This window comes from Octodon degus, unplaced genomic scaffold (assembly GCF_000260255.1).
Source record: "Octodon degus isolate 3935 unplaced genomic scaffold, OctDeg1.0 scaffold00034, whole genome shotgun sequence".
NCBI classification, from domain to species: domain Eukaryota; kingdom Metazoa; phylum Chordata; class Mammalia; order Rodentia; family Octodontidae; genus Octodon; species Octodon degus.
In genome coordinates this window covers 11878099-11890278 of record NW_004524610.1, presented here as the reverse complement: position 1 = coordinate 11890278, position 12180 = coordinate 11878099, and the positions used below count along the sequence as shown (strand labels likewise).

General features: G+C 38.2%; 1 protein-coding gene across 1 annotated transcript in view; it reads right to left on the bottom strand.

The window, feature by feature from the left end:
• Positions 1 to 12180, bottom strand: part of Lama2 (laminin subunit alpha 2) — a 639722-nt gene that overhangs the window by 369578 nt on the left and 257964 nt on the right. The window contains exons 6-8 of the mRNA XM_023714262.1: positions 10720 to 10809; positions 9120 to 9237; positions 4624 to 4802 (exon numbers count right to left, since the gene is read on the bottom strand). Of these exons, the coding sequence (XP_023570030.1) occupies positions 4624 to 4802; positions 9120 to 9237; positions 10720 to 10809 (387 nt within the window). The remainder of the gene's footprint in view (positions 1 to 4623; positions 4803 to 9119; positions 9238 to 10719; positions 10810 to 12180) is intronic.

The window sequence follows — 12180 nt, the reverse complement described above, 5'->3', positions numbered from 1 at the left end:
AAAAAATGCTAAAATGAAGTCTGCATTAAATTACATAGATGTGAATATAAACTATATGTTACTAGAAATATTTGGGGAAGATAGATGATAGATAGATAGATAGATAGATAGATAGATAGATAGATAGGTAGATAGACAGACAATATTTTACTTTGTTTTTGAGATAGTGTCTCTCTGTGCAATTCAGGCTGGGCTTGAGCTCATTTTGTAGCCCATGCTAGGCTCTAACTCACAGTCATCCTCCTGTTTCAGCCTCCTGAGTGCTGGGATTACAGCATGCCTAGCTAAAAAAATCATTTTTTTCTCTGTATTTTTTTAAAAGTTAGCTCAAGGACTAATTACCAGATTTTACTGGGAGTTTATGTGCAGTATATGAAAACAGACCGCTAAAGGTGAAAATAGATGAAACTACACTACTGCAGAGTTTTAGGGGCTCTGAACAGGAAATGGTTAAGATTGTACATTTTAATCACTAAGTCATGAATTACAAAATACAAAGGGGCATGGCTAAAAATATGATAGGAATAAATAAAGTTTTGAAAATTAACACAAAGAATACAGAAAAAAGTCAAGAATTTTATGGAAAGGAAATGTAGCAAAAACCTAAATATGTAGGGGCTGGGGATATAGCTCAGTAGTACAGCACTTGGCCGGCAAGCACAAGGTCCCAAATTCAATTCTTGGCAACAAAAATGAGTAAATAAATACCAAACATAACATTAATTACATTATGTAGGTATGACCAGTGGTGAAGAATCTATGGCACCCATGCTACAGTGACCTGTTTGTGTCATTTAAAGCTCTAAAATATTTGCCATCACTGGTAAAAATGAAAAATACAGTTTAAAAAGTGATAGGCTAAAAAGAGCCCTGTGTCCATTTTAAATTTATTAGAGATCTGCTTTTCTACAAAAGATAATGATAGGTTCAAAGTAAGACGTTGAGAAGGATATACAGAATTAGCATAAAAAAACTTCTAGCTCTATTACTAAGACAGAAAGCAGATTTTGGGAGCAAAAGTAAGTCTGAGAATAGAGATCTTCATCATTATTGAAATGTCTAGTTAAGCAGAGAAACGCCGCATCACTATCTCCCCAAAGCCAGCTGTGCTTTTGCTTAGCTATGAGCAGTGGAGACCAGTGGAAAGGTGATTTCCCTAAACTGGCTTTCAACTTTAGTTGAGGAGTCTGGCCAGCCTGCGGATTTGTCTTCAGGGAAGCAAGCAGACGGTGTATGTGCTACCATTGCCCCCCAACCAATGGTCACAGGTGAGCCCCGAGAAGTGGGCCGTGATCCTGTAGGGCTAAGACATGAGATGACGTCTCTGCTGAGGCCTGTGTGACTCCAGAGAAAATTCTTTCCCAGAATTAGCTACAGGTTGCTCTTTAGCCACTACCTGACCCTGGCTGTTCAGCTCCTTGCACAAGAATGCTTTGTTTCCTCTGTTACAAAGTGCCTACCGAAGCACTTCTCTAGCACACCCAGCTGCAATCTCAACGTTTTCCTCAATGTAAATGTGGCCAATAAATACTGAGGTTCTGGAGGACTGTAGCCTTCTGTTCTCTGTGAACACTGGTCATCCCAGGTCCCTGTGCATTGCTGTTTGTCTATTCTTTGTTTTAGCTGTGTGTCATAACACCCTGTAGGGAATTGGAGAGTCACTGCTCAGGTTCCTGAAAATGTTATATGATATAGAAATCTACAGATATGAGTTCGTGACACAGGAAAAAAGGAACTCTTCTCCACTGTTTGTGGGAGCACAGACTGGTGCAAGCACTGTGAAAAATGTGAAGTTTCCTTAAGAAACTGGACCTAGCGCTTCTATTTGACCCAGCCATTCTCCTGATTGGTATCTTCCCTGAAGAACTCAAAGCATCATATTCCAGCGATATATGCATGCTCATGTTTATAGCAGCACAGTTCGTAATAGTTAAATCTTGGAAATGACACGAATGCTCATCAACTGAGAATGGACAAGGAAGATGTGGTTTTCTACCACTCGGAGTAGGGGAGTACTACTCAGCCATAAAGAAATAGTACAAAATGAAAGGGAGGACTCCATACTTGTAAATTGGACAAATCTATTTTTATAGCAGTTAGTCTGCTCAGGCCCAACTTCAAATGCAGGCGCTGACTCATCAAGAGGTCCCAGCTCAGTTTTGGACTAAACCTCAACAAATTTTAAGAGTTTGATATTTTACCCAATATTTTATCAGAACATGAGTTAGTCATATGGGACTCAACGAAAACATGACACTAAAGTGTCAAATATGTAAATTAATGAAGAAAAATTCACAAAAGGAATTCAAAATTATTTTAAATAAATGCTAATGAATATAAGCACATAAAGTATTTGTGAATGCATAGGAAGCAACCAAAATTAATTCGAAGGAAATTTATACTTAAGTCCTTATGTTAAAAGAGAGATTTAAAGGTGATAACTTTCCATATTGCTATATAACAGATTTAAACATAGAAAAGATTGTAGGAATAATATAAGTTTAAAAGCAAAAATCAATACAGAAAAAATATTTTAAAAGATTAAGAAAATTGATAAACCACAAACATAAGGTATCAGAAAAAAAGAAAAAACAAAAGTAAATTTTTAGAAATTAAGGAAATATTAGTATAGATATTCTACACTCTAAGAATGATGAAGCAATTCTTTTTTAAAAGTTATGACAGTTTTGACTTCTTAGGTGAAATAATTACTTTTAAAAATACGATATAACAAACTTGTCTCATGAAAAAATATATAACTTATATAGTCATATATATATAATTCTAATTAAATTCATTGTCAAATATATTTATACAAAGCAAGCAAGGGGTTCAGATAATTTCACAAGGAAATTACATTTTAAAATTCCATGAAACATTTTAAAAATAATTAATTTCAATTTTATCCAAGTTACTTTATAAATCAGAGGAAGAGAAAGCATCTCCCAAGCTTATTTTTTGGGATAACAAACAAAAAACATTACAAGAATGCTAGATTACAGGCCAATATCTCTTTGTGGAGTGTGGCAATCCTTCATCAAATTAAATCATCAACATATAAAAATGGTAATATTCATAATTATGTGGAGCTGAATTGACAATTGCAAAGCTAGCTTAATATTTTATAAATCAATTAATGTAACTGACCACATTAAGAAAGGAGAAAATACTTGTATTTATTTCAGCAGAGCAGAAATACATCGTCAAAATGCAAAAAATCTTTATAGTAGAAACTCTCAGTAATCTAGGAACAGTAGAGAAGTTGCTAAATCTGATAAAGAGAATCTGCAATAAATCTACAACTTTACCAAGATACAAGCTCTCTACTGCAAGCATAATGTTATGAATAATTATGGAAGATATAGATCTATAGACAAATATACTGTTTATTGATTGAATGATTCACAATTTTGATGCCATTAATTCTCTCCATCTTAGTGCACAGATTTCAAATAACAATCCCAAATTTTTTCAGTAATATGGAAATGAAAAAACCTACTACAGACAGCGCCATGTTCACAATGAAATGCGATGCTAGTCCAGTTATACTACTTATCTCTAAGCATGATAAAGCTAACGTAACCAAGATCATATTGAATTAGTAGATGAACAGAGAGAAGGAATTGAGGTTGCTGAAACTGATCCCTGTAACATGAGCACATTACATGATGAAACAATAAATGATTAAAAATCATTTAAATCTCCATCAGTATTGCATACCATACACAAAGATCTACTTGAATATTTTTCCTGAAACTGAAAATGAGAAAGTTTGCAAATAAAGAATATCTTGACTTTAATAGAACCTTCATGAGCAAAGATAACAGCACTGGCCAGCCAGTACTAAGAAGGGCCATGCCATAGTGCGGTGCCACCCCCTGACCATTAGATTGGGTCGTATACAGAATCATCATCGATCTCATGTGTTGGTGATGACAGAAACAGCTAAAACACACTTAAAAATCAGACCTTTTTGGTGAACATGTAAACTATTATTACTAACATGATAAAATTTCAGTAGTTTCTTGTTGAGTTAAATATTTACATAAATTCTGAGACAATGATTTCCATCCCTAGCTATTTGTACAAGGTAAATTTAAAAATAATCAGTAAATAAGCTAGTATAAGAATATTTGGCACAGCAAACCAAAACCTGGAAAGAACCCAAATGTCCACTGATGGGAGAAAGGAGTAAATTTTATATAGTCACACAGAATATTCCTCATAATTTTAAGTAGAATTACTTAATGATGTATGTGTCATGAATAAATATTAAAGCACTATAAACAAAAGTATGAGGACATAAACTAGAATGAACCACATAAGTTCATTTCTATGAAGCTCATTGAAAGGCAAAACTAATTCACATTCTTAAATCAGAACAAAGTTTTCTGGGACTGGGGATTGACTGGAATAACTCACAATGGAATTTTCTGGAGTAATGGAAATGTTTTTTCTATTACGTTCTTAAAGATTTGAATCATTTTGATTATGAAAAGTTCCAGATCTCCTGATAGAATTTGAGGTTCAACATCTGAGAAAAGCTATGCAAATTATTTTTCTCCGCATCTTTTGCATATGAAAAAGCAAAAATAACACTTTATGGCAGAAAAGCTACTTTACCCCTTTGGGTCTGAAGAAACCATCAATACACGTCTCACAGTTGATGCCGGCAGTGTTCTGCGTGCAGTTAATGCAGACCCCGCCTCCGATGTACTTCCCGTGTATGTTTAAGCTCAGGTTCCTTCTGGCAACATTTTCATCGTAGTAGCATTCTTCCGCTTTTCCATGGCAATTGCATGCTATAGTAGGATAAAAATAAATCAGCGAACATTAATTCCAGGTTTGTGATATGCTTAAAAATTATTTCGTTATACATTTAGCATGCCTACAAACAAATATATTTAGAAAGCATTTGGATTTATGGGATTAGTTAATTCATTCATACTTGCAAAGAAATTTGAGATAATTAAACATAATTTAAAATTGAAATTGCCAGTGTTTTGCTGATTTTTTTTACATATATAAGTGCTACTTGGTATGGCTCAGCACACAATGTTGTGTTGTGACAGATAATAAATTATTGAACAATAACACTGAATGCCTGATGACCAGACAGTCTGTAGGAACAATTACCATACTGAATCTCTGCGCTGGTGTCTATAGGTAAAAATGGACACAAGGGGTATCTTCCTTCTCTCCTAACTGAACTATAGCAACTGAAATTTACATGTTTAACATGCTAGATGCTCTTCAAGTTGTTTTTTGAGCTTATGATTGATTATAATTAAAATAAACCACTTTCCTTATTTTCGGAATCTGAGCCAAACAGCAAAGTAGTAACGCAGCAGCGATAACCTTGCCAGGGTTGGAAATCATGCGGCACAGTTCGTGTCCAGCATCTGCTTTCCTAACCTTCCCTTCTACTCAGTGAGTGAGATGCAGGTCAGGTGCCAAGAGGAAGGAGGGCACCGCTCTGAGTTAGTTGTTGCTCTCCTCTGATTAGCAGTGTGTGTTGTTAAGCTGTTTCCTGTTTCCAGCTGTGTGACGCTGAAAATTTCAGCATTAAAGATATTTTGGTATTCATCCTTATAATTACTTTGCAAAGACAAAATACTTAGAATGGTATCTGAGCAAAGGAAATATCTCAGTGAATAATAGTAGTATCGACTGAAAAACAATGATAAAGGTGATAATACCACTTTTATAGCTACGTGATTATTGGTATAGGTGAAAACTAGGGGCGTAGAACTTACGGCGAGTTACTATATAAAATTAAATTTTTAATTTTTATGAAACTTTCATTTATTTGCTACAGGGTCTTGTTGCACAGCTCAGACTTGTAGTGATACTCCTGTCTCAGCCCCCACAACCCTGGGACTACAGGCATGCACCACCACACCCAGTTTTGGTGGCCGGCATGGCGTGCGATACTGGGATCAAACCCAGGTCCTTGCGCTCGTCAGGCCAGTGATAGACTGCTGAGCTATCTCCCCTGCCCTAAAATTATATTTTAACAGCTTGAAATTTTTCCATCCATATTGTTTTGTATCAATATTTCTGTTTTTTTTTTTTTTTATTTTAGGGAATGATCTAAGGGTGTTCAGGGTCTCACTACTAGGTCAGACTTGTAGTGATCCTCCCTCCTGTTTATAGCCTTCCAAGAGCTGGGATTACAGGAGCACGCCACCACACCCAGTCTCAATCTCTGTCTCAGCATGCCCAGGGGCAGGGTCGGTGTGGCCTGGCCCGGCCGGCAGCACAGGCCCGGGGATTGAACCCCCGGCCCCTGAGCCTGCTTGCAGGTGCTTTAATCCACTGAACTATTTGGCTGGCCTTTATATCAATACGTCAAATCCCATTAAGAGACATTTAATTATTTGTTGAGTGGCTGAACACACACTTTAATACATTATAATTGATGCTTTTTCAGTTGTGAGTGTGATCATGTCTTTGGTTAGGCTGTAAAAGTAGCTTTTTCTGAGAAAATTATATTTGACATTTTCTCTTTTTAAACATATTTATCAGATTTTTCTTATTGATACATGGGATCTTTTAATATAGCAAAGGTATTATCTCATTTGCATATTTGTTGCAAATATTTTCCCTGATTTGTTTTAGAACATGATATTTTTGCTACATTAATGGAGTTTCAAATTTTATTCTGGGGAACACATGGTTAGAGGTACAAATCTGTAGGCATTATAAATAGGTTCATAGCTGTAGGATTATACCCAAGAACACTTAGACACCCTCTTTTAGGAATGTATTGCCAAAAATGAAGATTCTTGCTGCCAGTATAAATAGAGGGAGATACAGTGTGATACAAACTTATTCTCACGCTATTCAAAATTGGTGCTGGCTTATGTGAGGCAACCAAAACACGGATGTCTGAGAAGCAGGCTTTTGTGTTTTCCTGCCTCAGTTCCGTCAGGTCCTGTACACTGCAGTCCTGGTTACTGTTGATCAACTCTCCCAACCCCCAACTACCTCTCAATTCAGAGAACCCAAGGATAAGGGCAGCCCCTGCTGACACTGAGCTGTTTTCTGGTTGGTAACAGCAACTTGATCTTTCACACAGTGAGAAGGGTGGTGTGCCAACACTCTTTAAGTAAGGGCTTAGCAATGGCATGAATATTCGTTGCTCTTTAGAGATGTACTTGTGTCTTGGCTTAAATAAGCTTGTTAGGTGAAAATCCACATTAAACTCAAATAAATTAGAAGGTGATCATCCATTTTATAGGGGGATTTATCATGTCATGGCAGAATTTTCCTACGTAAAAGATGAGAGGAATGAAATTCAAATTGGAATAGAAAACTTTTAACTTTCAAGAATGTATGCAATGCTAAAACTACAGTGTTTATGTAAGAATTTATAATGGTGTAGATGCTCATTTGTAATTTTTCAGTTTTGGAAATGTTTCATCTATTGTACAAAAATTAGGAAAAACTGTTCTCTAATCCCAATATGTATAAGATGCCTATCAGAGTAAATGGCAATCCTATACTGTGTTTTACCCCTCCTCTGCTGCTAACCAGTTGACCAGTCCTTGTTTTGGGTGGTCTTTTGGACCTAAAGCCTCCATGGCTGAGTGGTAAAACTCCTGCACTTCACAGGTACCTTCCTTCAGCTATGCAGTTACTTAATTTCAAACTGAAAATTTAAATTATAAATGAATACTTATTCACACAGTTGCATAGTCAGTCATTTTGTTATTTTTTTCAATAGAGGCATATTTCTTGGTGTCACAGTCTAGTAATTATATAGCATAGTTTATGTTACACATAATAAGGATGGTCATTACTGATAATAATTATGAACAATGCACTTCTATGTGAGTGGCTCTAGCTGCTTGCTACTCACAGTCTATATTTTAATGACATGTTCACCTCTCATTATTGAGTCAGGAGGCCAAGTAGACACGAACGCCTCCGTATTTATTTCGACACTATTCATAACAGCCAACATATGGAATCAGCTGATGAGCACATCAAGAAAATGTGGAATATACACACGATGGAAAGGTATTAAGTCATTAAAATGATGAAATCTTCCATCTGTGATAACATGAATGGAAGTGGATAACTTTACATTAAGGAAAACAATCCAGGCCGAGAAAGACAAATACCCCTGGTTCCCCTGGCGTGGAGAATATGCAAACGTTGACCTGATAGAGGTGTGTGAACAGAGACACAGATGGTGGGGAGAGTGTGCAGGATGCTGAGACGAGGAACCGTTGTACTATGGGCACTCAGTTTACTCAGTGATGGCTGGACAGAGGCAGTAACTCTGGTCCTCTAGGGCAGTAGGATGACTACAGAAAATATACTGTGTATTTCAAAGACAATACACAGAAGGACTTGGTAATTTTCACCACAAAGAAATGATCAGTGTTTGAGGAGATAGATATGCTTACCATCATCAAAGCATTTCACATTGTGTACATGTAGCAAAATATCATATGGCACCCACAAATGTGTATGTCAGATTTGTACAGATAAGTGCTCATATTTCCTGAATTTTAACTCTTGCCTTTGTCACCTTTTCCTCTTAAACCATTCATAACTACTGCTCCCAAACACCACCTCTAGGAAATATAACCACTGAATTCTGAGGAGTTAATTTTACCCTGATTTTCCTCCCTTTTTTAGGCAATGAGTATTGAAGAAAGAGAGGTAGAGAATGGAGAAGAAAAGGAAGTTTCTAGAATGAGCTGGAGCAAATACATGTTTCAGAGCCATATACCAAGTGTGCATGTTTAGAAAGCTAGTCTGTAGAGTTGAGGTTTTGTTTAATATTTACTTATAATTCCATTGGTCTGAGTACACCACTGTGCTGTAAGTGTTGGGTTCATCCTACGATCGATACATGCACAGTGTGCTTTTAAGTGTTGCCAACCATCTGCACACAATGGTGGATGTATAGAGGTGGGAGACATTTACAAATGTAAAAACAAAACCCCTGGAAACTGGCTAAGATAAGAGCATAAAGAATTTGCCAGCGTTGGCACTGGATGCAGGACATGCCTGAACTGCCAACGGGGGCTTCCCCGCCATCCATCCGCACTCGTGTCTCCACTCGAGAACAGCGCCCACTCTGTCAGGTCTCCAAAACGCACCTTCGCATTCTGTTTTCGTCAGGAAGGTCCCCGCTCGCCACGGCTTCTGGTGGAACCCCGGGCAGCACCGATCGCAGCTCTCACCGCAGGTGTTGTGCTCGCACTCACAGCGCGATTTCTGGCCACAGAAAGGGGGCACACGTGGAGCACTGATTAGCATCGCGGAGGAAAAGGTGTCTCTTTGCAAGGTGGCACGACGTAAGGAGAAAATGTCTGCAGTGTGCACTGAAACGTAAAGCTGCTCTCTGGCTGGGTGGCAGATGGTGTCTGCCCTTGACTGGGTTTTTTGGATCGACCCCAGGTTTGGGTAGTCCAGGCTTGACCTGGATTCATTGGGCTTATGTTTACAAGAGGTCTAGAGGCTTACTGGGATGTGGTTTTGAAGACTGAATTCTCCTGCTCTGAATGCTGAGGTCTGCAGATTTGTGGGTCAGACGGGCCCCTTCTAAGGTGTCTCTCAAATGCTGTTAACATTTTTGAATGTGGCAAAAGGAGAGAGTTGATTCACCCAACTGTTGCTCTCAAGCACACCGGAAGAACAGACATCTAGTGTTGCTGGGATTAAGTCTCGTGTGTGCGTGTGTGTGTGTGTGTGTGTGTGTGTGTGTGTGTATGTGTGTGTGTGCGTGCTCTCTCTGAATATAGTCTCAATTTACCCCTTGCAACTGTGCTTCCAAGGTAGGTTGCCCCAGGGACAGTCCTAGCAGCTCCGGAACCACCGCCCAATAGCACCCCCGATGGCGAAGACTCACTATGCAGCAAGCTGCCTTACTGCCTCGCCAGAAAGATGTGCCAGGACTTGAAATCAGCCTAGGAGATAAAGTCCTATAATCCATTAACCAGAAGACTACCTTTGAGTGTAACAGATACGTGGTACAGTTGCAGCTGGGGCAAAGCAACAGCAGAAATACCGACCACGGTCTCAGCATCGTTCACTGATCTTCCTATTTAATAAATGCCTTCCATACACTGTGCGGCAGATAGCTTTGAATTTCATCAGTTTATTTGTGACAAGAAAAGCAGATGCTCATTCATCTTGTTCTTTAGATTATGCTCACTTTATATACTGTTCTGAATGAAAAATTCTATCAAAAGCATTCCAGCACTCCCCCCCATGCCCCCCACCACCGGCTGGCCACTCTCTGGAGCCCTCTCTTTCTTCCACTCTCCTTTTTGCCTCTACCTGACCTCAGCTTCCATCCCAGGGCCATTTATAGATTTACCTCCATATCTAATTTTCATTTGTTTGCATTAATTTTTTTGATTAAAATTTTTTAAAAAGAAAAGGACAGGTTGATGGATGGCAGGCATTCTTTAAAGCTAAATTGTGCAGCAGGGCTGTCAAACCACGAAGCTTCAAAATAGATACCAGTGTGGAACCTTTTAGGGAAAAAGAAATGCCTAATCTGTTTTCTGATATCACGATGGTTGACTTCAAAGTCTGTCATCTTAACTGCCAGCTATATGTCACCCTGACACGGCTACCTCTTACACCGCCTAAGTGAGGACCCAACATCCATTCACAGGGTTTCCTGTCAGCAGGGAAACATTTTCCAGTTCAGCACTTCATTTCTCCTAAGCATGCTATAAATATACATACGTTTGTGGCTGGGTCGAGCGGACAAGCCCTGGCATGACCATAGCAGATGCACATCCCTCCGACCGAAATATCCTTGACAGAGTAGTAATACTGCAAAAGGCAATCGAGAGAGAGAAACCCTGTTAGGGTGGCTGCGAGGTGAGAGTAGCCAAAGAGATGTTTAGTTACTGTTTTATTGTTTGCTTTTGTGCTTTACTGGAAGCACGTTTGTACTTCTTGAGGGCTGATGAAATGGATAAAGTAACTCCTAGCTTTCCAGGGATGGCCTAGGAGCAGGATGTGTGGAGGGACGGCCTAGGAGCAGGATGCGTGGAGTTCTCGTTAGGTGAGCACAGATGTCTTCCTGGCAGGTGATTCCAGGGCCATGCTAGAGTTCCCACTGCTAAGAGTAGTTTTTGGATTTTTTTAAATCTGAAGCTAAGGACAAGGGTTCTTCATAAAAGTCATCATGTATAGGTTCTTGAAAGAAAACCTCTGCAATTAGCAAGAGAGGGACCTCAATACTCACACAATTTATGCAAGCTATTCTACAGGATAGACTTGTTAAGACAATAGATTTATGGGAACTTGTGCTGCTACCAAGTTTTTATTCAAGCTTTGAATGTTTGGATGAAAATACTACGAGTTTAAAGTTCAGAATACCTGCTTTCTTACTATTATATTAAGACGCTCAATGACTTTCCTGTGTCAAGCTAATACAGGGATATGGCCCTAAAACTAATCTATCAGCTATTTTTAAACATTGTTGTTTTTAGACAACTGGATTAATATGAAAATTTTAATGAATATGTGTATAGGAATTAATCATTCTCAGAGCTTTTTGAATGACCATATGGTATCTAAACATCTCTCTTAATAGGGTATGGTTTTCTATTCTGATTATACACGTGAAAAACTCAGTGTTGAGAAATAATGAATCAGTGGAAAAGAATATCAGGACCTGGTCCCCTTTTCCACCTACTTCTTTGTCTCTCTTCTCCTTCTTTTTTCTCATCCCCTCCTCCTTCTATTTCTCCCCCTCTTTTGTATTTATCTATAGTATTTTTTACATGTTTTTCTTACATTATCTTGATGTACCTAGAATCTGAACCAGTGGATCCTGCTTGGAAATGTGAATAATGTAAAAATCTCCTTTTCGCTTAGTTTCATCATTTAGTAATACAGATACAAACCCATGTATGTACTCAAAATGCTGGCACGGTCAGATTGGAGGATGCCTCTAAAATTGGGAAATTGATTTTACATATAAATGTAAAATGCTTTGCTTTTGAATCAGGAAGAAGACCGGAAATTCAATATCCTATTTTTATATATTTAAATTTGTATGTAGTGTTTATTGATCTTGAGTACTTTCAAAAATCATATTTATATGTCAACTTGTACCATACTATTTTAAAGGCTCATGCACAATGAAGTTATAAATAATAGATGGGCAACCTCACTTTGCCTGCTGCAAAAGAC